This window comes from Lepidochelys kempii, chromosome 13 (genome assembly GCF_965140285.1).
Source record: "Lepidochelys kempii isolate rLepKem1 chromosome 13, rLepKem1.hap1, whole genome shotgun sequence".
In the NCBI taxonomy this organism is placed as follows: domain Eukaryota; kingdom Metazoa; phylum Chordata; order Testudines; family Cheloniidae; genus Lepidochelys; species Lepidochelys kempii.
Genome location: NC_136392.1, coordinates 2,291,710 through 2,317,606, shown reverse-complemented (window position 1 = coordinate 2,317,606; position 25,897 = coordinate 2,291,710). Strand labels below are relative to the sequence as shown.

Below are 25,897 nucleotides of genomic sequence, written 5' to 3'. Positions count from 1 at the left end.
TGAAGTTTAACTGTGTTGTGGTTTGAGATCCTTTAGTACAGAGGCACCATGTAAGTGCCACGTAGTTATTTATTTTATTATATGTAATTAACAGAGTTGGTCAGGAAACTATTTTTTATGGACAATACTGAATTTCATTTAAAAAAGAGAGTTTTTCACTGGGAAAAGCAAATAAAATTTCCATGAAAGCAGACACTTTTTTAGCAAAAAATTTCATTTTGTCAAAAAACAGCTTTGCCGGTCCCAGAAGTGACTATTGAGGTAGCTATCTAAAATATAAGAATAGCAGCAGCTGATTGTTAAGGAAGAGACAGCACAGCTTGTTTTAAGGTACTTGAGTGATGAAGGTGTTTGTTTATTTTAAAACACCTAAATTTGAAAGCTGTTCTTGGTACCAGTAACAAACAAACTGACTTTCCATGTGTTAGGTCACAGACTGACACTGGGTTGCAAATCCGAGATCTCTAATGGGAACTCGGGAGACAGCTGATGGCATATGTCTCAGTTGGTGGAAAAAGCCTTATAAGCAAGAGGTAAAAGTGACACTAGCTATGTTTGACACTAGAGATCTGAGTCCTGTTTGTTATACAGTGTTTATTAAGTAGATTCAGTCTTATATATGATATACAGATTCAAAAGAAAAAAAGGATTCCACATACTTATGAAATCAGTGCATTTAGCAAGTAATACCATGGAAATAACAGCTTGATTAACAGCTCATTGGTCTTTGTTAAGTGAGGGGGACAGGGAGTTGGCCTGTGCTAATCATTCCACAAACAGAACAGAATTAAGTTGCATCACATATAATAGACACACATTCTAAGAATTAAAATATTAAGCCACACTTACTGGAAAAATCCACAGTATATAACACAAATTTTTATACAGCTTATTGAGGAGGAAGTGCTCATCTGCTTAAAAGAGCCACATTAAGTTGCATAGGTGCCTATCTGCAAAAATATCATTTAGAAATTAATCAATTGATTAAGCAATAAAGTGTCACCTTCGAAGCTGGATTCTCTTTCCATGGTGATTTAAGTGCCTTATGCTCAGTTTCTGAGCGTGTCGTGTCGTCGTCCGTGTCCCCCCTCCCCCCCCCCAAAATGTACTAACTTTCTAAACGAACTGCCTCCTACTCCATTTGGGAGCTCCGGTGTCTCCAGAGAGAATACTCTCCTATCATTTTTATTTGAAATTAACATCTAAGATAATTTAATTGTGAATCAGTAACTGTTCAATTGTGCTGAAGGAAAGAGGGGTTTTGCCCTTCTCCCTGGCCTCCACTAGGCTTGAGCATTGTTCTAGACTCAACTGGAACCCTAAAATCAGCTAGGTAGTGTTCACCTTCATGCCTGGGATGTCAGGGAGGAGAGGCAGGGAAATACACCATCATATGGTTCTACTTCTGTTTGGGGTCCTGGCTGTTTATGGTCACCTCACCCCCTCAGATCAGCTCTCAAATTTTAAGCTACAGCTATTTTTTAAATTGATCACTTAAAAGTGTGTTCGGCTGTGCAAACGCTGACAACTCTTGCAGCACATCCCAGTTTTGTTTCTTTTAAGGTGGTTGATTATGTCAAGTGTGTCTGTGGCTTTGCTAAGCAGATGAACTGGGTGAGGTGCATCTTCCTCTTCAACAGCAGGTTTGCAGAACACACAGGGGCTGGGAGTTCTGTACATGTAAACAGTACACTTTCACTGAGTCCAAAATTAGGAGCAAAAATACAAAGGTTCACATTGGTCTTAGGTAGATACAGGCGAAGAACTGAGCTGTACAGCTCTGAAACAACCAAACAAAAGTTTCTAAAGCACCACTAAATTATATAAAAATCAGACCATGGACGGATTGTAGTTGGTATTCTGGTGAAATACTATGCTACCTTGTAAAAAGTGTTACAAAAAATTACAAATCAAAAGTATATTAACCCTCTGAGTTCAAAGCAGCATTTTGTAAATGACTGGTACTAAATCCTATGGTCACCTGTGGGAAGAAGGTGGCCCTTTGGAGTGGGGAGGTTCAGGTCACATCTGCTGGGAATCCTGTGAACACTTCCCCTTGCTGAAACACTGTCATTGGGAACTGAACATTCCCTGTGTACAAGTGGTGGTGATTAAGACGAGAGGTTTATCATCTTTTTCACTGGTTTTCCAGACCATCTGCTAGCCCAGTGCTCCCCTTTTGCCCCTCACAAAGCCTCTGGAAAGCCAGGGTATTTTGCTCCTGTTCGTTCCTTATCATTGAGAATCGTAAATTGAGATTCCTAACCCTTTAATATCTAGTGAAAACTTACAAAGATGGCTATGAAACAGCCTCTGAGTAGAGTCGGACCACTGATGAGTAAGGATCAGTTAGAGCACTGAGATGTTCTCTGGAGATAGCGCCAAAGAGACTAAAGATGCAGTTTACATAAAACTTTCCCTGACACCAATATGCAGTGGATCCCATTTGTTTCACAACTTGTCACAGGTACTACTGTCACCAGGGCTTCAGAAATCTGAGTTTGTGCCAGCCAGCTGCAGGTTATGAACATGAGTTGATGTTACACAGTAGGCTGTCAGTTCTTCTTCCTATGCAATCATAAGTCTCAACTGTGTTCTACCAGTGGTTTAAATATTAAGAGCTACTAAACATGAAGTTCCAGGGTGATCTGGTAAAAACAGCTAGATGTTGCATAAATACAATTTTAAACAAACTGTAGCTGATGTTGATCTGTTGTAATAAGCCCCTGGGCAATGTTTTTGTTGGCTAATTGGCTGGCAAATTTATGGCTGTGTGTTCTTGATGGCCTCTTAAAAGGAGCGGAGGCAACCATTAAGTAATGTCTATAGAGAATTCTGGGACAGCGATTGTCTCTGCCTCTCTTTAACATTAAGACTTTCACAAATGACTGTAGTTAACATTTTGTAAAAGGTTTGCTACTTCATGGTATTGTACACATAAAAATAAATATTTACATAAATTCAAAGTATGGGAGGATGCAGTGGACAAATCAAGCAGGCTTGTGAAGTGCGGACCTGAAATTTGGGCTTGTGTGTGGTCATTCTGTTCTCTGATACCTTCGCTATGATACTGACCCACACTCCCTGGAGGTTGGTCAGATTTTGTCTATTGTCCACATATGCTAAGAAACCAAATGTTAGAATGTTCCCAAAGAACCACCCTGCTGGCTCATGTTGAAATGAGGGGAATCAACTCTGATTTACAACAAAACCACCGCCTTCTCCCTGCAAGGGCTGTCTGAGTGTAGAAAATGCTCAGGAATTAAATCCCTTTTCTCCAGCAGCTGGGGAGAGTTCAGGGTTTGGGGAAAGTGGTCAATGCACTAGTTAATCCCTTTTAGGGCCAGGCTGGGCAGTCCTGTTCTAGAGAGCCAGAAGCCTGGTCTACTTTACAGCTAAGGAAAGGGATAGGGCCTTGTTTTTTAGCCAGCAGTTTTCCCACTAGCATGAATGGAAACTAATTTAGTTAAAAAGGTTCTTGAAAAACCATTTCAGGCTCAGTCCCTGCTGGTGCCCAACCTGTGCTGCCTGAAAGTGTAAAACCCATGTGTTAGTATGGTTATTTCTGCAGTATGGGGGATGGGGACGGAGGGGGGGAAGGACGGGGGACAAAGTAGACCACCACTGCAGAGCAGAAACCTTCATCACTGAAGTGAGTTCTCAATAAATTGGTCTAAAAGGAGCTAACTTCAGAGAAGGAAACCACCTGCATTTAAAATGATCAAAATTATTTTAATATTCTTCAAGTCTATCTGGTGCTGCTGCTTGTGGTCCTGGCCCTGGAAAGGAGGACAGGAGACTAATTCTGCCAGCACTGACAAGGGAGAGGGTGAGGAGAATTCTCACAGATTCTTAGGCAGCAATTTACTGCTGCTTTTTATGGCTACAGACTATGTTGCATTGCTTGGCCCTGCTCAGCATCTTGATGCTCGAGCAAAGTCCCTGGTTTTAGCAGCACTGCTAGTAGGTATTGCACTGAGCAAAGGGAAGTGCATTGGTTTTGTTTCTTGGGAGGGTGGGAGTTGGGGAGAAACAGCAATGGTGATCAGGCCAGATCTTTCCCCACACTTTAGGAATTGTGAGCTTTTACCAGGACTGTTACTGGGGGGATGAGGGGCGGAACCTGGGCCCTGGGGAGAATTTACACCCTTTCTGCTGCTGAGAGTCTCCTAATTCTTTCCTTTTGAGTAGGAATGAACTGATTGTTTAACTGAAGTAGTTTACTTTTCTCCCTAAAAGTCTGCACTGGTCTTTATTATTCACATGAGTTTCTCTAAACAGGTCTCTTGCTGCTGCCCCCAGCGCTGGTTTCCCGTACACTTGTGGAGACAGCCTGGGATTCCTCACTGAGGAGAGGTCAGACGTCATCCATTGTGACAGAGAGCTGCTGTCCATCAGCAGTGCATGTCCTTCCTTCTCTTCTGAACAAAAAGGGAGCCAGCTGGGGTCAGCTGTCTATCTGCTGGTTTAGCTTTGACTCCTCAGTGTTATCTACTTGTCTGCTCCCCAGTCTTGGATGCACATCATAGTGATATACATTATGGAGTGAACTTTCAGAACCCCAATGAGTCCTGGAAAAAGCCCACAATGGAGTGTGAGGTAGAATATGGATGGTGAATGCATGACAGTGGTTCTCAGATACTTCCTGTTTTGCTCTGCAATGAGCTAAATGAGTGTAAGAGGTCCTTCCAGTTGGAGGTCTACTGAGCTTGCTGAGTCTCTCTGCAGGAGATATTGGACCCCATTGCTACTGCTACAGGACCGCTTAGAGTAAAGGTCTAACAAGACACTCTTTCCTCATTGTTCAGGTTCTGCCTAAGCTTGCTGGAGGCTGAGCAGCCTAGAAGTTCTAGGGCTAGATGGCAAACTTGCATCCTGTGGAAAGGGGTCTCTCCCAGGAGAAGTCGGTGGAGTTACTCAGCCATTAGTAGTGTAGTGATATGGAATGTGTTAATTCACAGGAATAAATTCCTTCTGATCAGACGGACACAAAACTGGCAATCTGTACAAACTCAAAAGAATCCATTTTCAGAAAAATAAATTACTAAAGGGAGAGGAGGGACCATTTCTCAATAAATATGCAATTCTGCTCACCTAAGACCTTGAAAGGTAATTATCTGGGGATGGGATTCTAATGTTGGGGTCCACAAAGGTTATTCTAAATACATCTGCAGCCCCAAGCCTCCCCAAGCTCCCTTCCACCCTAAAAAAATCCCACACCCATCCAAGCTGTAGGTTTGGCTGCTTCTGCTCATCTAGGCGCACCTGTGTTGAGAGAGTCAAAAATATGTCCTTGTGCCCCAAGTCCCAGGTGCTTGGAGTGTGAAAGAAAACAGTTCTAGGGTTCCACCTTTAAAAACTAAATGTACCAGCTACTGGGTGGGAGGACGATGGTTAGTCCTGAGCGGGATACCAGTGGGAGCCTGTTTCCAAAGGGTGTAAATTGTCTTCTGCCACAGGAGCTACACAGACACCAGGAGTCAGTTCTGCTGTAAAATGAGGTTTTCCAGTTCATCTGCAGACCGAAGAAGAAAAGCCGCTGACTCTCGGTAGCCGGCAATCAATTGCCGCACGGCACTGATCTCTGTGGGGCTCAGCTGGGCAGCTGGCATCCCCCTGCTGGTGCTGTTAGAAGGGGCTGTGCTTGAGGCCCCACCTTTCATGCTGAGATCAGTAGGACCTGCAATGGAAAAGTAAGAGGGAGGTTCAGGAAAAGACACTAGCACAGTTGCTGCCCCAAAGTGGCGCATCCAATTTAGAGGCAAAAACTCCACCAGCACCTGCTGTTTTGATTCAGAGCCCCGTGTACAGCACTCTCCATGCAGTCCTGAGCCCTACAGAACAGACTGTCAACTTGTAGGCACCTTCCAACTGCTGCTGTGTCACAGAGGCACTGCCATGGCTCTCGGTTCCCCTTGTCGAAGAGAGCGGGGGTGTGTGTGTATTTTGTGAACATACTGTACGAACAGTCAGACTAACCCTCTGCTCTGCTAGGAGTCAGCTCAGGCACAATTCAGACACCTCCGTTTTAACACTGTAATAAAACCGGCAAGGAGGGAGGGGGTTTTCACCTACAATATGAAGATATATTCACTGCAGTTTGTAATGGGCTGGGATCGCAATGAAACACTGGGGAGCTTGGCTGAATGAGCATAAAATGTAAAGGCTCAGTCAACTCAGAGAAAATATCGTACCTACAGTTGTTCCAACCGACTCCTCAGAGTACTGAAACCTAAGGGTGAGGGGAAACAGTGTTCTCCGTTTCTGGTTCTTCTCTGCATTTGACAGCATGTTGCATGGAGTGGTTTCATTGTTTATGGTCAGTTGTGTAATTTTCATGCTCCTGGCATAGGTTCTGGAACTAGGAGGAGCCCCCCTCCCCCAGTGGTTTCCATCAAATACAGGGTTTAGTTTGGTTCAATGGCTCTCAGCACCCCCACTATACAAATTGTTCCAGCACCCCTGGTTCCAGCAGGGGCGCCCAAGCATACTCTGCAAGAGGGTGTTTCCCAGTGCCAGCAACACATAGGTGTGACAGGAGGAGCAGTAGCCTTGAGCATGTTTGGGGATGTTGCTCTTTGGCTCATCCAAAAAACCTCTTCAACACACAAAATGCCTTCATTTAAAAAAAAAAAAAAAAAAATCAAATGATGGGGACTAAAATATTGTTCTAGGACTGTGCGTTTGCATGATGTGCTCCACCAATGAGAGACAATCCCCGGAGCATATGAGTTAATTCCAACCCCGCAAACACAACCGTAACCTGATGCAAGTGAGTAACTTTTTCTCTCTCTCAGGTACTTTTCTAGTCCTGGTCCCTGGTATCTGAGCACCTCACAATCTTGCTTGTTCTCTCAGCACCCCTGTGGGGCAGGGCAGGGCTGTTCTCTTCAGCTTAAAACTGGAGAAAAGAGCCACTGAGAGGCCAGCTGATTTGTGCAAGCCTACCCAGGAAGTCTGTGCTGAACCCATGTCTCCTCAGTCCCAGGCTAGTGCCCTGCACACTGGGCCCTCCATCCACGCAAGGAGACCCAGCGAGTTTGGTGGCAGCTGCGGGGTGCTCTTTACTACTGAATGAATTTGGGGCTGCTTAAGCAATTAGGAGCCTACTTTCTGAGCAGGCTTAATCCCCCTGCTGTCTGAAGATCCTGGTGTGATTTGGGTTACAGATGAAGAGCAGACAGCACTTGAGAGGAGGCTGGTCGTGGCGAAATGAGGCCTAGTCAGTGGATCTGGGTCGGGGAGGACAATGAAAGAAGGCACAAAGGTGCTGGTGGGAGGAGGAGGGGATAGGGAGCAGTAAAGCAAGAACTGTGGGCAGGGTGCAAGGTGGGAGGAGGTGCAGACCGTGGCAGTGCTTTAAAAGCAGGGACAGTGAGTTTGACAGGAGAGCTGGTGAGCTCCTTGAGGAGAGGTGGTTAAGGAGGAAAATGACTTCAGTTGTTGTGTGTTAAATAGATTGAAAGGAAAGGGAGGCCAGCCGAGGCAGACAGCCACAGCGTGAAGCACAATTCTGGCAGTGGGGAAGGGTGGTGACAGTGGGAGGGAGGGAGGAGGCTGGATGCAATGAGAGAAGGAAATGGAAGAATCGAAGCTAACTCTGTGATTGTGAGTCTGAGTGATGGGGAGGGATGGAGCTGTCGGGTGATGGAGAAGTTGGGCTTTTCACTGTGTTCAGGCTGAGGAAGTGTTGGGACATGTAGGAAGAGAGAGCAGAGATGGGAAAGCTGAGAGTCTAGGCAGGGGTAGATTGAGAGCCATCAGTACAATGGAAATAAGGGACACCCCAGGAGGAGGTGAGGTCACCCAGAAGGTAAGTGGCAGGGAGAAGGGAGAGTACGAACCCAACAGTGGGGGTAACAGGAGGAGAAGGAAAGGGTCCCCTAAGAGGCAACATTAAAGCAGCAATCAACGAAGTAGGAGTAGAACAAACACTGGACAGTCAAGGGACGGGCTTGAGGAGAAGTAGGCAGTCGAAGACAGCAGAGGTCATGGAGGGGAAAGGAGTGGGGTTAGTGACTTGAGGGGAGTTTTAGTGGAGAGGGAAAGGCAACAAACAGCCGAGAAGGGAGCTGCATTGGGAGCATAAAGCTTGCTCAAGAGGAGGAAGGAAATGGGGTAACAGGGAAGTGGGTAGGCTGGGGAAAACGGCCTGTTTCTATGCAGAGTGATAGATAAGAGAGATGGCGCTGCAGCACAAACTCCAGGAACTCGGGTGGGGGCGCGGGGGGACACAGAATAGTGCAGACTTCATTCAAACAGGGGTGAAAAAGGGACACAGATGGGGATGAGGGAAGGAATTATGAGAGGATCTGGCAGGAGCTCTCTTGGCTTTAAAGGAGTTGGCAAGAGCCTGGGCAGAGGAGGGTTTGGGGCAGAGGCCAAAATGGAGAGAAGCACGATTTCAGCTTTGTGCTGCCTGTGCATGCCTGGAATAGGCCCTGGTTGGTCAATTTGCGGTAAGGTGTCATGAGAACAGCTGTGTGGGTGGGCAGCACCTCAAGGAAACTGCACAGTGGAAACTGCCACCTAACCCTAATCCTGCTTCCCCTCCTGCACTGGGAGCCCCGGAATGCCTGTGCTAGTCTAGAAAGGAAGTGTAACATCCTCTACTCTAGCTGTAAGGATTAGGTCTCAGCAGCTGGAGACTAGGGTGGGCTCTTTACTCAGGGTTAAGAGGCATTAGGAAGGGATGATAACAGTTAATCCCAGACAGGCATCTTTCAGGACTCTGGAAATCACATCCTTTCAAATCCTTACTCCATGCAGCTAGGGAGGGGTGGGGGGACGAGGCCCCAGGAAAGGCACTGAGGCCTGGAGCAAACAGGAGCGAGGGGTTCAGTGGCAAAGACTGCTGAGGGGAATGTCTCAGGGAGGAAAGAAGTCTTGTGCTATTGGTTGTGTGCTAATGGAGATGGGCAAGGTGACTTGCATATACCGTTCTAAAGGGGTTCTTAGAAGAACCCAGATAGATCCAGAAGCAAAAGCCCTGTTCCTCTCCGCACACTACTCCTGGCCAGGCTCTCCAATCAGGGTTTCCAGGCATGCACCTGGGTGCGAGGCTGTGGAAGCAGGTCAGGTGATTGCCTGACAGGTCTGGCTAGAGGGGCTCCAGCCACTACTGCTCAGGAGTGGCACAAGAACAAACCCAAGAGGCTACTGCTGAGATGTGTGAGATCCTCTGATGCAAGATCACCCAATTCCATGCTTTACAGAGAGAGGCTTCTGGTCAGGGCATGTCTATGCCAGGCAGGGCTGGCCCTCAGTGTGGTCCTATGCTTCCCCAGCCCAGACTAATCATTCTGTTTACTGGATCATTCACTGTCACGTTATTAAATCTAACTGATCAGGCTTGTTCTCTCCCTCTCCTCAGGTTCTTTCTTTCCCTACGCCTTGCAACACAGACCCCCCATCCCACGCTCCCTTTGCCTGGCCTCCTCCCCCTGACACTACTGCTAGCAAGAGGGTTATTATTTATTATCTTTTAGATTGTGGCAGCACCCACAGCATGATCAGTGCTTTCCTAACTCACAGGCAGACAGGACCCCTGGCCCAACCAGCGTCCTATAAAAAGACACATGAAGGGTGGGGGAAGGGTTGTCTCATATCAGCAAGGCAATCAGGGTGGTGACAGGTGCCTGCCTTGGTTAATTATTAATAGGTGGTACCTGTGGGTTTTTTTTTTAAGTTAAACTAAATTCCTTTCCCCCACAGTTCAGCCCTTGTCTTTCTCCCATGCTGTCTTCCAGCCTCAGTCAGCTAGTTTATTGTGGGAGTAGGGGGTCCTCAGGAGCAACTGAGGGGTGGCTCTGCAGAGGAAGGGGGCTGGTGTGAGCCCCTTGCATCGGCAGTGCTTGGAGAGCAGGAGCAGCCTCAGCCTCCCCTCATTCAGCCAGAGTTGGAGGCATGGCCTAGCAAAGCATCATCTTTCTAGTTGCAGAGCAGGGAGAGCAGAAAGGAACCTCCAGCTCCCTGCTTGTATTCTATAGCACACTCCTCTCAAGCAGTCTTCAAACCCCATTTGAATGGAGCGAGTGGAGACAGAGGAGACCCAATTCTGTGTCACTCCCAAGTGCCACTCCTCTGCCTTTCTTACCATTACTGTGGTTCCCTGTTTGCAGTGAAGTGGGTGGCTGCAGGCTGCCTCCAAGGGTCCCATAGCCACGGTAACTGTAGTTCAAGCTTCCGTTGATGTAGACCGGATCCTGGGAGTAAGATGAAGCTGGCAGTGAATAGGAGGAGTGCGTGATGGCTGTGGAATCTCTGGAGTGCTGCTTATCCAAGGGGATTGGCTCATCCTACAGCAAGGAAAGCAAACCGATTTATTCCAGTGAGGAGACTTTCCTGCCCTTCACTTCCAGTGGAAGGGCTGCACCAAGCACAGTTGGCTTTTCTACTCTCTGATTCCCTGGAATGACCTCTTGGGCCAGCCCACACCAACATCCTGGTATCCCAGCCAATCAGAGCATAGGAAGAGCAAGGATGGCTTCAAACCTAGTTACAGATATGTGAAGCTCCCGTGTTCCACAGCTTTCCCAGAAAATTGTGAGGAAGGTGTTTAAATACACACAGCCAAAGCATGCCTGACCCTTTCCCCCTGGGCAGAGCAGGCATGTGTAGCTGCTGCTCTCTCCTTGTGTTAGGAATGAACTACTGCTCACACGTCCTTGTCAATTAAAGGAAGCATCCCTCACCCACCTCCTGCACAAGAGTCCCTCCACTGCTAGTTTGCTTGTCCCTGTCCTCATCTCTCTTCAGTCTGGGCTCTCTCAGCCTCCCCTGCGCACACTCACTACCATATAAATTGTTTCTTCCTGTTCTCCAGACTGTCTTCCCCCGTCACATGTGCTCTGCCTACGTTCTCCCTCTACAACATACATGCACAGCCTGGTCTTTCCCTTTCTAGGCAAACTGTAAGCAGACCAAACTTGCACGGCTTGAACCAGGTATTGTGCACATCACCAGTGAGCAAGATCTCTGCTGACCTCATCTGTCAATTCTGGTTCATCTTCTGCCTCTGACTGGGGACAGAGCAGATGAAATTGTGCCTAGCATGCAAAGGATTACTGGGATCGTACCTGGGATGTCTGATATATCTCCAGCCGCATTCTCTTGGCTGCTTTCCGTGTTTCACTCTCGCATGCAGCTGCAAGGATATTTTCTGCCATGGCTGAGGTCAGATGTGGTGGGGTGGGTCTGGTCTGTGGAGACATAGAACCAGGTAGGTCATCTTTTGGGAAACATGGATACTGATGGAAACAATCATTTTATGTGTCTTGACCATTCAGATTGTGCATTGTACATTTGCCAGGAGCATGGCAAGAGCACAGAATACTCGCAAGCTCTTAAAAGTTAATATTTAAAATCAAGATATATAAGGTCTCAACTTTTTAACCCGCCAGTGCTTGCATCTGTTTCTCCATCCGCTAGTGTCAGTGTGTCTCTGCCATGCACACCCTTCGGGTGGCAGAGAACATGTAGTGACATTTCAAAAAAAACTAGCATTGGAAGCAGGGGCACAGACAATATCCGAAATGGATCATGATCTGGTTCCTCTCTTCCACACATCTGGAAGGAGGACAAGTCTGCAGGCACTAGGGAGGCCTTTCGAGCAGGAGGAATGTGAGAAAGGGAGAGCAGTAGGGCAACAAGGGCACGGAAGGCAGGGGAAGCAGCTCACCATCTCCATGCCGTTCTTTTTCATACGGCGGCAGGATTTGAGGTAAGTGCGAATGCGTTTGCGAGCTCTCTCCTGGAACTCAGGGAACTGTCGGCTGCAGGACTCGATGATCGCCTGGATTTTCTCTTTGGGCTGCTTGGAGATGGGAACCATTCGGTCCAGATTCTCATCCACAAAAAGGCGCACAAACATCTGCAAAGAGAATGGAGAAGGGTTGGGGAGATGGACGCAGCAGAGACCTAGGACAGCAAGACCCACTCGTCCCTAGCCTGTTACTCTTACATTGAAGGCCTTTAATCGCTCTGGATCCATCCCCTCTGAGTCATTTATCTTATCGTTATCCTCATGGTCGTCATGGTCGTCATCATCTTCATCTGCTGTGGGCGCTCTGCCAACGGTCAGGTCCTCCGGACAGCCACTGACCTCGGTCTTGATGGAGTCATAACTGCCAGAACTGTATGGAGGGGACTGAGAGAGAACAGGGGGAGTCATGAGCACCCAGACCTCAACTCACCCTCCAGTCTTTGCCAAAGGCCAGGAGCCTGATTTCAAACAGGCCAAGGAACGGGGGAAGCAGAATCCCTTTGTCTTTGCCAGTTTACTCTGGCTACTGTGCTCCTTTTACGGGTCTGTCTAAAAGAAAGCTTTCTCCCTCACCACATAGCCTTTCCTGCTGCCTGATCCTGCTATGAAGTCATATCCTTATGACATCACAATCTGCTGCCCTGGAAATGATGGAGCTGTCACAAATTCAGCGTTAGGGTCACTGCAGGATCACACAGGAGCAGATGGGCTAGGAGAGAAAATTAGCAAAAGAGAGACTCGGGCAAACTGTGATAAATAAGAGCATCAGAAGATGGAAGCAGCAAAGAGGCAAAGTCCCATGGAGCCACTCCCTCTTACGCGGAGTTTGTTTAAAGGGCAGGTGTGGGGTCCTTCTATTACCATCTGTGATGAATTACACTGTGGCCAATAGGCCATAAATTGTACAGGGATCTGTTCTCTAGAAAACCCTGCAGTTGGGTTGTGAGACCTCTCATCTTGTTCCTGTCAGGGAGAGGAATGGCATACGGTAGCCCTGTGGCTGAAGTCATGGATTCAGACTCTGCAGCCCTGGATTCAGTTCTCACCCTGCAACAGATGTTGCCTGTGTGATTTTGGCCAGGTCACTTAGAGCCAGATTTTCCAAGGTACTTAAAGATGAAGATGGGATGTGGTGCAATTTTCAAAATGGCCAAAGGAGATTAGGCACCTCGCCCCCATTTACATTTTCAAAGGACTGAAGTAGCGGCACCTAGCTGGCTTTTGGGCCTTTTGAAAATCCCACAGAGCCACTGTCTGCATCTTTAAGCACCTAAATACTCTGGAAATCTGGTACTTTGTGTGTCTAGCCTAGTTTCCTATCTGTAAAATGGGTATGATTGAGAGGCGCTCCCTATGGGCCCTTCATCCCCGTAGTGCAGATAAAGCAGGCCAAAGTCCGGAGCACAAAACAGGAAAGATTCAAGCCATCTGTCCTTGCCCACAGTTCTGTCAAGATCCGGTGGATGCTCTGGACTTGTCACTCTGATCATGGGCATAGGAGCTGTAGGGGGCGCGGCTTACGCATGTGTACACCAGGTGCTGTCTTCTGAAAGTTTTGTCACTGTTTTGATGTGTACACGCACACACAGAGCTTCACTGTGTTCCCAAGAACACTCAGTTGGGTACTCCTGGGAACGCTAACAGGCCCACTGGTGAACCTGTTCCTACAACAGCAGAGATTCACTTACTCCACCAGGCAACGGGCACAACGTGCATTCTGCCACCCAAACTTAGCTTTAAAAAGCTGGTTTGTGTGAGAGGGGATTGCTGAGGCATTACAGGTGGCTGATCCTGGATTTATGGTTCTGCAGTGAGATTGGGAGATCCACCACAGCAGAGACAGCATCTGCTGAAACCTCCTGGGAAGACGCTATGCTTGCGCTGACTGTTGGCTTTGCATCTGTTATGGCTAGGGTGTGGTGGGAGAGGAGGCTGGGGGAATGACTTTCACAGGGAATGCCTAAGGGGATTTTCTTCTATGAAACAGAACTGAAAGAGTTGAGGCTGAGATAAGGGTGGGAGATGCTTCTGTCTCCACTGAGGAGTGTTAAAAGCCCATTCCATAGTAATGTCTTTTATAGGCCATGCGAAAATAAACATGCTCAGCAGCAGGGTCTTTGTGGAGCTGTCTGGGGGCAGGGCTATGGCTGCATGCCATGGGCCCTGGGGTTCCTGGTACAATACTTCCTCTCTCCTTACCTCTGCTAACCACACTGTCTCTAGTTGGGCCTTGTTTTACTGAACAGCAAGAGCCCCAAGCCTGGAGCAAGGCCAGGCACAGCTGCTCTCTAGCAGTTCCTCAGAACCAGCAGAGCACAGCTAGATGCTTTCCCCTTCCCTCCCTAGAAGGGAATGCATTCAGCTCCCTGAGCAGACTCCACCCCTCTCCCAACCAGCCCCCAGGCTGAGCAGTGCTCTCTCCTCTCCATGGAGAGGAGCAAAGTCCTCTGCTGCCCTCGGACATCTCGTGTGCAGTTTCCTCCATTTTATTATCAGGCTGTGGAAGGCTGTAAATGAGGCTGCTCATTTTGCCCCTGCTTATGCAGTCTGTGCACCCCCCGAAGCCCCGCACACTTGGCCAGACCAACCTCTGCTGTAGTCTTTGCTGTGTACTTCACCCGGCTCCGCAGCCCGTCGGCACAGCTGTCTGACTGGTAGGAAGGAGTGACATGGGCAGGCGGGAGCTTGTCACACAGGTTGATGGGCTGGTCCTCGGCCGAAGCAGTGAAGTCCATGGGGGCAGCAGTTCCATTCCCGTTCATTTCCGGGAAGGTGCTGTCTCCCTGAGTGCTGCTGGAGGTGGAGGGGTTCAGGGTGGAGGAACCATTCCCACTGCAACTCTCTGATGAGGAATCATCTGCAATGAGAGGGACATGTTATCTCAAATCCCTCAGACCCCTTCCCTTAAAGCACCCATCGGCCCTAGACCCCTTGGGCACCTGCAGACAAGCCAGGAGAGCAGCTTCTGTGCCCTCCCAAAGGGAGGAGGTGGCATCCTGCTCCAGACAGCCAGCGGGCACACTGGCTGAGAGAGAAATGAGTTGTTTATGACCCTTCGCTCTGCTGAACCTGGGTTCCCAGAATCCCATGTGCTCAGTGTGCCTGGCTTGCACACCAGTCAGCATGGGCACTGCCAGGAACAGATACTCATAACACATAGGCCTAGGCTCCAGGCCATTACCCCTGGGCATGACCCCCCTGCTGAACGATGGATGGCAGCTTACGGGATCAGAACATTCCTGTTCCTGGGAGGCAGCTTGACTGTGTCAAGTCCAGCAGTTTACAGAGCCCCTCGCCGCTGGGGGCTTTCCTGCTGAACAATCCCCGAAGTGAAAGAATGGCAGACACCTTCCTTCCCTCCCTCCCCACCATGGGAAGAGTAGTCCTTTTCTTACTCACTCCCCTGAAGTCAATGGGAGTTTTCCTTGCTGTGGAATTTCCATTTTACCAACACTGTAGGAAAGGGGCCCTTCCCCTCCCTGTGCACTCTCTCTGGTTTTAGGCTATTTCGGAAGTGATGTTCTTCCCCCCGCAGGAAAAAATGAACTTCAGGCCCTCAAGCTTCCCAGGTACTGCCCGCTGCAGAGAGATTTCAGAGTCAGTAGTGACCCAAGAGGACAGACCTCACTGGGCCTTTTGGCAGAAATGCATATTAGTGCAAAATGGAAGAAGCTTTATGGGACCTAGGGGAGCCCTGTCATTAAAAACACAGGCACCCATCCCATCCCAGGGACTTCTTGCATAGGTCCTGTTGTAGCAATGGCTTCTGCAGATAGAACTACCTGCTCCTCTGCACGAACCACACAGACATATGGACACAGAAGAGGGATGGTACCCAGGAGAGAGGTAGGGAGTCAGTCAGTATGCCTGTCTTTCTATCGCTGTGGTATCGGAGCGCCTGAATGTAGACCCCAGATCTGTGCGTTGCAAAGAAACGCCATCCATTCGTCCTCCATGCACAATCCAACTTGCTTCCCACTGCAGCTCCCCCCAACTTCTCCCAGAGCTCCCTCCAATTCACAGTCACAGCTCACTCCCTTTACCTTCTCTCCTTTCTTTGGCTCACTGACATATACTGTCTTTCCCTGCACCTCTGTTATACAGACCATCCAGCTCCCCATTTCACAGGCACAGACACCCTCCCTTCGACCCTGTGCCTACACAGTTCTCCCCCAGCTTCCCGGCACACTTTCTTATGCATATGTCTGCTCCCAGCCATGGTGCCCTGCACATGCTTCCCAGTCTCCTCCCTATGCACAAGCCTCTAAATGTCTTGGACACAACCCCGTTATCACATACCCCTTTCCTTTCATGGACATGGACTGTGTCTTACACTTACACACACACACACGCCTTCACTCCTCCTCCTCATTTACACACACATCTCCACAGCTCCTCACACCATCGGTATGTGGCATTAGTGCTGCTCTTGAAAACAGTTTGATCTTGCGCAGAAATAGCTTTCCCCTCCTGCACACACCTCCTAGGCAAAGCAGCAGGGAGAGCCTGGCTCTAGAACGCCCAGGAGCCAGTCTCCTGGGTCAGATGTCACATGTTTAAACTCCGCTCTGTCTATTTCCTCTTCCCTTCCCCGCTGCAGAAAAACCTTTATTTCATTAGGTGCCGCTTGGAGAGGGAATGGGAGCTGCTTCCTGTGTACTCTGAGCTGTGCTTCAAACAAAGAAGCTGCACCGACTGACAAGCAGATGGCGGTCCCTGGCTTCCTGTTCCCTGTATCCTTGCTCATGCAGCAGGACAATAGGGGTCAGACTGCAAGAGAACAGATGGGATTCTAGCGCATGTGCAGTGAGTCCAAAGGTGTGTGTGAAAGGAGGGGGGAAGGAAGGTGTACTAGCTGCTGCTATCAGTCTGTCCCTCTCCTCCCCCACTCTTTGCTCTACAGGGAAACTTTAATGAGTGAACTTTCCTGTGACCCCTGTGGAGGCTGCAGCAGCAAGGACTTTGTATCCTTTAGAATAAACAGATTCAAGTACAATTAGGCATCTGAATGAAGTGCAAGGGGCCAAGCGGGACTTGGAATCACAGCAACGTAGGGCTGGAAGGGACCTTGAGAAACCATCTCATCCAGACCCCTGTGCTGATGCAGGACCAAGTAAACCTGCACCACTGGCTTTCAACCTTTCCAAACTCCTGTACCCCTTTCCGGAGGCTGATTTGTCTTGCGCAGCCCTCACTTAAAAACGACTTGCTTACAAAAGCAGACCTAAAAATACGAAAGGGTCACCGCACACTAGTACTGAAAAAGTGCTGACTTTCTCACTGGTACCATAGAATTATAAAATAAATCAACTGGAATATAAATACTATACGTACATTTCAGTGTGTAGTATGTATAAACAATAGAGCTGTATAAACAAGTCAGTGTCCCTATGAAATTTTAGCTTGTTCTGACTTAGCTAGTGCTTCTTCTGGAGCCTGATGTAAAACTAGGCAAACCTCTAGATGAGGGGATGTGTACTCTCTGGAAGAGCTCTGCGCCCCCCCGGGGATGCATGTACCCTTGGTTGAGAACGACTGACCTAGACCATCCCTGACGTATGCTCCACACACTGCCCTTCTGCTGATACCAGCTGTTCTATGAAACCCTTTTACTTACTTGTGCACCAGCTTCTAAACCGTTCCCTTCTTCTTTCCTCCTCCTCCCAAAACTGCCTGGTTTGTACCAGCCACCAGACTCTCGCCCCTGCCCTTCCTGTCACACAGTTGTTCTGATCCACTTATTTGTCTGAGCGATGACCAGAGCTGACCTAATCCTCAGTGTGGTATTTAAGTTCCTCTGTGTGGCTCCCTCCTGAATGGGCTGCAGTCCTAGGGTTCGCAAAAAGAAAAGGAGGACTTGTGGCACCTTAGAGACTAACCAATTTATTAGAGCATAAGCTTTCGTGAGCTACAGCTCACTTCCTCAGATGCATATCGTGGAAACTGCAGCAGGCTTTATATATACACAGAGAATATGAAACAATACCTATTCCCACCCCACTGTCCTGCTGGTAATAGCTTATCTAAAGTGATTTCCAGCACAAATCCAGGTTTTCTCACCCTCCACCCCCCCACACAAATTCACTCTCCTGCTGGTGAGTCCTAGGGTTGCTGTTCCTGAAACAGGGGCACAATTGAGCTGGAATATGTGGAATGCCGGGCTGTGTCCAGACAGGGCTGGGAGCTAATGGATGGGATTTGGCTGAGGAATGTGTCCGAGGCAGGAGAAGCAGGTGCGCCCCTGGTGCCCGGATACGAGTGGAAGAGCGTGCTTCCCTGGAGCATCCCTGACCCGTGTCTGTGTGCCCCTTGCCTGGGCATCTCTGTAGGTGCATTGTGCTTCAGCAGAGTTCGCTGTGTGGTCTGTTCATGCTGTGAACCTGCATGCGCTCAGTCCAATGACTCCTTGCTGGCGAACGTTCATACTCCATGTCGCTGTGCTTCCTGGGCCTGTGTGTTACGGCTGCCTGCCTGCACGAAGAGCGAGCCCTGGGCCTGTGTGTTACGGCTGCCTGCCTGCACGAAGAGCGAGCCCTGGGCCTGTGTGGATGTTGTGAGGGCAGAAGCCCCTTGTTTATTCAGCCTCTGCCATGAGGCAGGAGCACAGAAATCAGGCAGGCTGCTCTTGGAGAGCTGGGAAGGGCTCGGGATCTCTCTCCCCCTCTGCCTGGCTGACAGTTTGAGACCTGGCCCTCCCCTGCTCTGCTTCTTCGGGGCTAGACAGGGCTCCCAGAGGGAGGCTGTGGCCTTATCCAGTGATGCCTCTCAGAAGGATTAAGAAGAATTATTCCTCTGCGCAGAGGCACCAGCCGCACGACAGGCCCTGCTGTAAGCCTGGGCATCGCCACAGCAACAGAGCTGCTCCTCTCAGGGTGGCCAATCACAGACCTCCCTCTAGGCCAATGGGAGAAAATCTCAGCTGCCTTGGGACCTCTCCTTGCTGATCATTTTCTCCCTAGCTTAGAGGCAGCTCCTCGCCCCAGGCTGCAGCTGGAGTGCAGCACGCTTGCTGGCTGTGCTCAATCTACCTGCCCTCCTTCCTGCAGAGACCAGGCCTAGCCGAGAGCTCACGCTCTCTGCATCGTGACCGCACAACTGGCCAAAAGCACAGACCCAACCATTGCTACTTGCACTGGGGTGGAGAAGGCCTGGTTTCCAGGATCTCTGCTGCCTCCAACCACACCACACCCCCCAGCACTTGAGGCGGTAGTTAGCATTATTCTGGCTGAGTAATAATTTGAGGACGTGTTACAAAGGTGTCAAAACTCTAACTGAGGCAGATGCATTGCAGCCTTTCTCCTTACGTGCAGGTATCCACGCCAGCCTCAATCCCCAGGCTGGAATTACCCCGGCTGATGGTCAACCTTCCATGAATGCCCACTCTCCTCCCAGCCACCCTGTTGACAGAATGCCCAGTGTCCATCCCCCCAAGAGCTCACAATTCCAATCCATGTCAAAACCCACCAGAACCTCTACTGCCCAGCTACTCAAACACCTATCCACCTCAGCACAGAATTCCCACTGCTGTCTACAACCAAAGCAGAAGGTCTAAGAGGCCATCTCTAGGACAGCTGTCCACACCAAGTACCCTCCTAGAGAATCAAGTTTTGAGTCCATCTTCCCCAGGGTCTTGCACTTGCTTTTGCACACCATTTCAAGCATGCAGAAGACACACACTATCTGAAGATTAAATTTATATCCAATTTCAGTGTAACAATCTTGGGTTTGTTACAGACAAAAAATATGAAGGACATTCCAGAAAACTTGTTAGCAACCTGTACAGATGTAATAAAATGCAATGGCGGTCTGAAACAAATGCCCAGTAGCTTCTGCAGGGAGAATGTATTTGATTTCAATCTAGAATGAACGAAAGTACTTACCAAAGAAATCTGCAAACAAATTAGCCACAGTTTATACATTTTTATAGGCTATGCTGCTCGCAGCACCTCTCTATATTAACAGTGTCCAATTCATTCCAACAGGAATAAGACACTCTAAGGAAGTTATGGAGAAGCTATTTCAAATACAGATATAGACACCTTTGGATCAGGGTAAGAAGAGCTTTAGCAAACTTATGAATGCAGAACTTCACTGAAATCCCGGCTTCCTTCTGTTCAGGACCTACACATGAGGTTCTCTCAATAATTGTCACCAACACAGGGGTCAACAAGACTGACTTGCCTTACACTGCAAAGGGACAAAACACAGAGCAAGGAGTCCCTAAGGCCTGAGGGTTGAATATGGAGATTTTGTGAACAAAAGCAAGGGGCTCTGCTGGCAGGGCAGAGGTCTCCCTCCCAGGTACAAGTGGAGGGTTCTCTAAACAGAGCATGAATGATACCTAGTGCACTGGAATATAGCAACAGGACTCCCTGGGTTAGAGCACAATGAACATAGAGATTTCACCAGTGCCAGCCCATCACGCTCTCACCACGACGCTGTGCTAAGAGCAGGACTGAGCATCGGTGAAATGTAAGTAGCTGTACAAAGCCTGAGCTGCCCCACAGCAAGGGGGTCGAGGGACCATTTAGCCTTTTTTCCTGTTCATAAACCAATCCCCATTTTGTTATTTGTAACCATTTGCCAGATCATTTGGCTGGGAAAATTCCAGCCCTGTGGGGTGTTTGAGTTCTTTGCTTCAACCAAGCTATTTTGTGTTGCGATTGGTCGCTCTGTCCACATGGGCCTGTTGCCGCTTTCTGACTGGACGACCAACCTTTGGAGAATAGCTAGCAGTGAGGGATGCGTTCCCAGTTTGAATTCTCAGACAAATAACTGTTAGTGTTAAAAAGTGTGAAACTTTGCGGATTTGTACACGTTTCCACAAACGGTTGGCGAGTGCCGGAACGCACACATACACCAAACAGTACAACTCTGTGAACAGCAGGGGAGCAAAGCCGGGCTATGCAGCCATGAATATATTAATTATCCCAACAGCACAAGCCTCATGAGCAATGTTCCCTCTAATTTCTGACAGGCCGTGTGCGCAAAAAAATTCTTCTGTGCAAATGTTTGTGTGCGCGGTGTTTCGCCGTGTGTGTGGGCTTTAAGATCTGTGTGCGTGCGCACACGCGCACAGCTTAGAGGGAATGGTGCTCATGATCTCGCTGCTCTCAGCTGGAGTTTGGTTAAGTGAGAAGCCCCTCCAATGAGGATAACTGGAAGTCCCCATGCACCCCGAAGCCCTAATTGAGGCAGATGGAACTGTAAAAACAATGTAACTTTTAACTGTTCTGATCTTTCATTCAGAAAATAAAATATTTAAATTTCACATGTAATCTTTGGCAGCTGGAATTCCGATGGCAGAAGTTCTGATCCTGAGAGACACTGAAACCCATGAACTGGAATTTAACAGGTCCAAGTTGGCAATGCAGGCCTGAAACAAGACTGAAAATCAAAACTGTCTTATGAATCCAGGCTTGTGCAGAAAACCAGCTTGTCCACCAGCCACAGTTGCACAGGCCTTGTTTTAACGTGCTCTAGGCAGGAGTATTGTTCTCTGGTGCAGGGGCTGATTGAACACATGCTTGGCTGCAAACTCAAAGCTCCTCCGCCATAGTTATGAGCATCCAAGGGAGCACTGTCTGGCTTCTGGAGCGAGGAAGCTGACAGCAGCATCTCCAGTCTCTCTTCAGCTTCACCAATCCTAGGAAAGTGTCGAGGGAGGGACAGACAAATGGCTCGTGGCTCTTCAGGAAGGCTCAAGTGGGGGGATCAGTCATTTACTAAACACATTAATCAGGGCTCAGCATTTTCATTTGAAGGAGGCGCCTGGATTATCCTTGATTTCTGTGACACTGGATTTGCAGAGATCAGGAAGGGAAGGGGAGATTTTCAACACCTGCTCCCTAGGCGGTTTTATGGCCGGGAAGTGGTTGGGTTTAACGTCTATTTTAACGTAGGGCAATGTGCTACCGACCAAAGAGGGAATTAGAGATGAATGGGGCAAATTGTTCCTCCGCCTGTCACATCTCCAGCCTGGAGACAAAACCCTCTTTTGACTCAGAAAACAGTGAGCTTATGTAAGAGCCAGCAGCCCACGGGAACCTCCCAGCAATACAACAGCCCCACTCAGTCACAGTTCTGTCACAGCCCACCCAATCGCCACCCAGGACTTTGAAGGACTCTGGAATAATTGACCAATTGCTGTGCAGGACTTTCAAGGGCTCTGCCATCCTCCACCAGTCAACATGCAGGACTTTCGATGGCTTTGTGATTATCTACCAGAACTAGAAGCAGTTTGGGTCAGTACCGCCAGCTCCTGTTCTCACAGGATCACACATGATCCTGTCATATAATAAGCCAACCGCCCATCCGGAGTCTCCGTGTCAAGGCCATTGTCTCTGGCACAGATTCTCCCCTTCACTACAAAAGGAAATACACAGTTTCCACACTGAAATGTCACCAGCACCGAACTTTACATCTAGCTTTAAAAAGACTGTCAAAACTGTTCAAAGCACCTCACCGATGTCTCACTGTAACAACAGCCAGGAAGATGAAAAGTGCCATCAATTATTCACTCACAAAAGAGATGAGAAGGGGGAGGAGGAGAAAGAGGAGAGGCTGCAAAGGAGAGAGACTCAATACAAATTAGAGAGACAGAGTGAGAATGGGGGGGCCTCGTGCGGGGGCCATTGCTGGGAGGGAGACCAATGTTAATTAAAGGCAAAAGAGCAGCCTTGAAGGACTCCTCCTCACCCAATGACCAGAGGGGCCAGCCAGCACCAATCTGCTTCGATCCAGCCCCAGCTCCCACTAAGAGGCAGGGATGAAGACCCATTACCAGGAAGCCCATCTTCTCTAGTGCCTGCCTGGCTGATTTCCTTTGAGATGATTAAAAAAATTGTTCAGGGGAGCAGAGCAGGTGAGGCTGGCCAATATCCAGTTAAGGCGTCCTATTTCCTGTCTTTTTGCATTAATGCAAACCTCGTGATGCCCAGACAAAGTGTCCATCCTCCACCCCCGTGACTGTATTCTGCCAGTGTCTTCACTGAGCCAGACATCTGGTAATGCTGGACACAATGTGTCTCTACTGACAAGTTCAGCTGACAAGGGAGTGCTGTTTGCTCTCTCCTGCATTGTGTAGGAAAGGTGTCTCCTCGTGCTATCTCCCAGCGCATTTCCCCCCTCTCCCTCACCCCCCCTGCCAGCCTAATGGCATGAGGCCAGCTTTGCTGTACAGGCAGAAGGAGTGGCTGACTAGAGCACTCCTCAGGATCTGGGAGGGATGGAAGTTTTCCAGTTTGCCTACAGGAGCCAAAGCCCAGAAGCCAACACAGCAGAACAGCAACATCTCGACAAGCAGTCTCCTTGGCCTGGTCTTCCTCTTCCTAATGTGATGGCCTGTGCCATCCCCTCATGCTCCATATTGTGGCCCTTCCAGCACTATGCTTCCTTTGCCACTGTGCAGCCAAGTTTTGCCCTTAGGTCTTTTATTAAGAAGGATTTTCTCTTTCCTTTTCTAACAGGTTTTAGGCTTGGTTTGTTCTAAAAAAGAGTCTACGTTTGTCTCTGGGAAATGAGGGCAGGGCTCTAGGGTGGGTCAGGGATTAGGAATGGGAGACGGAGCCTTTCATCTCTCCATTGCTGGCAAGCCGATTCAAACGCAGCCAATGGGGACCGAAGGTGGTTACTGCCTGAGAACCAGTCAGTGCTGCCACCCATGGCAAATGCATTTGGTGGGTCTAAGCACAGTTCCTAGTGAGCAGATGTACATCATCACCACTGACACCAGCTGCTCCCCTCTTTGGCTGTCAATGGCTCAATGGGCTATGGAGACAGAGATGTCCTCTCAACCCCACAGGTGGGTACTTCTTAGGTCAGGGGGAGTCATAAAGGCTGGGTGGCATGGGAAAAACTCACCAGGCTGGAGTCTGTGTTGTGGTTAAGTTGGGGACTTCTGTAATTGGTGAATTTGGTCAATAAAATCCAAAATAGCTAAACTAAACAGTAACAGGGAAAGGGGTGAAATTTGCCATCAATTAACCGGCTTAATCTGCATCCCTGCTTAGGCACTGGGAGGGCAATTTAGGGAAAGCTCTGCTTGATTTACATGCAGAAAGCGTTACCATCTGGCAGAAGATGTTTTTTAGTTAGAAGCAAAGGCAGGCAGAAGCCAGACAGGAAGGAAAGCCTGGACAGAGAGCGTGCACAGGCTAGCAAGGATGTTTCGGGAGCAGCTTTGGATTTCCCAAACCTGCAGCAGCAGCAAGAGAAAAGGCTTCAAAAGCCTCGTATTCCTCAAAGAAGCTGACCTAAGGTGTCTGTGACTAGTCTGGAAAGGGCCTAGGAAAGAGAACAGCTGCCCTGAGAGACCTCTAGCAGGGTGGGCAGGATTTACTGATCCCTGCTGCAAGGGCTGTAGCTCTTCTACACTGATGACAGATCCAGGAGGGCTGGAAGAGCACAGAGTCAGGGAGCCTCAAGAGATGATGATGGGCCACTAGGTGAAATCTGCAGGAAGCCAGCCAATGGCCCAAGGCAGTACTCACTGGACTGTGATTTGAGAGGAAGCTATTTGGTGGTTACCTGCATGGGAAATCAGACATGTGTGCTCAGAGTGTCATAGAAATGCCAATTTGGCTGTCAATGTTCTATGGGTCAAATTCAGCCCTCAGTTACACCCCTGCCTGAAACCCCACTAAGTCCCTGGGGTTGCGTACATGTGACTGAGAACAGAACTTGCCCCTTCTCCGGAGGTGAGCTGGACCTTTAAGAGGAGCTCAGGCCCAGTCTCCACATCTGTGCCAGGGTTCTCTCCCCAGTCATGTGACCGAGAGGTAGGTGTGCTGGGAACTATAAAGTGCAGCCTCTCCATTAAGTGGGGGGAGTAGTAGTTTGCTGGGTAAGCCGGGGGGGGGGGTGTTCACTTAAGTGAGCTTGGGAAGCACTCAGTCCAACAGGGACTGTGGAAAAGGCCTGTGAGAAGACAGGATAAAAAAACTAGGAGGGGTGTCTCCAGAGGAGGAAAAGGTCTGAGGCAAGGCCTGGTGTGGGTATAGGTCCTTGTTTAGGGGCCCAAGCCAGGCCTTGTTGAGAGGATGAGAGGCACCCTACCCTCTTCTGCCCTGTATTAACATGGGGGAGACTGGGGCAGACCCTGAGAAGGGTGCAGGATTATGGAGCCCAGAGAGAGCCCAGGAAAGAAGTATGCTGTCTGGGGGTGGTGAAGGAGTGTCACAAAGGCCCTGTGTCAATGGAGATGAAGATTGTGGGCGGCCAAGGATGCATTTTCATTCCTTACCCTGGAAGGGGTGGGCTCTTGCTTTGACTGGAGGGCCCGAAAGCACCACAATGACCACCGATGGACACTTCAGCCTGGAAGGGAAACTGAGGAATGGATATGCTACTGGATGTGGTAAGTGACCCTGTTACAGCCCTATATGTATAAGCAGAAAAGTGTGCAGCAGCTCTGAGGGGCTGGGAGTGAAGCTTTTGTCATGTCTGAGGGGAACATGTAGCATCATGCTGGAGGCTAGTACCAGGTGTGACCTGGGCACCTGAGAAGCCTGTAAGCTGAGGGTGCAGCAATGCTGATAGCTAATGGTGAACTTGCTGCATGAATGTAAACCCCAGTTCCTGGTACGTGCTGACCTAGACCCATGCTCTCCTGGGAGGCTCCTCTCCAAGCAGAATGTCCAGCAATAAATTGCTTAGGAAGTCTAAAGCCTTGTGACACACCAAGGTAACCATGCACCACAGTGCACAAACTGCACCAGAAAGGAGGTGAGTGTCTGGGGACGTCCTGGGTACTGCCTTCACCCCTCACCCAATCCACAGTGGTTGGTCCAAGGAATCTCTGTGATACCCCTCCCAGGCCCCACTCGAGGAGCATGTCCAAGGAATACCCCCAGTATCTGCCCCATAGCTGCCTCCTTAAAACATTCTCAAGGGAAATGCTTCCTTCCCCTGGCCTTGAGGAGCATCTCCAGGGGACATCCCTGATAGCCTGTTTAGCACTAAGCAGGTTAATCATGTCCTTCCTCTTAGGGTGGGGATTAGTGACCACTCCCCGACGCAGAACAGATTCTGCAGTGGCCCTGCCAATCAAACACTGGATCAGTACCAAGGCATGCCTTGGCTGAAAGGGGATCTGTCCCAGCAGTGACACAGGAGAATGCTGTGCTGCCCACT

The 25,897-nt window shown here is 49.2% G+C and overlaps 1 protein-coding gene across 3 annotated transcripts in view; it reads right to left on the bottom strand.

Moving 5' to 3' along the window:
* Window positions 1-579: 579 nt before the first annotated feature.
* Window positions 580-25,897, bottom strand: part of NOL4L (nucleolar protein 4 like) — a 106,174-nt gene continuing 80,856 nt past the window's right edge. For all 3 annotated transcript variants that reach the window (XM_073308637.2, XM_073308640.2, XM_073308638.2), the window contains 6 exons: window positions 14,353-14,621; window positions 11,963-12,148; window positions 11,681-11,872; window positions 11,079-11,201; window positions 10,097-10,298; window positions 580-5,680 (listed from right to left, as the gene is read on the bottom strand). In XM_073308637.2, coding sequence (XP_073164738.1) covers window positions 5,481-5,680; window positions 10,097-10,298; window positions 11,079-11,201; window positions 11,681-11,872; window positions 11,963-12,148; window positions 14,353-14,621 — 1,172 coding nt within the window. In that variant the 3' untranslated portion in view covers window positions 580-5,480. The remainder of the gene's footprint in view (window positions 5,681-10,096; window positions 10,299-11,078; window positions 11,202-11,680; window positions 11,873-11,962; window positions 12,149-14,352; window positions 14,622-25,897) is intronic.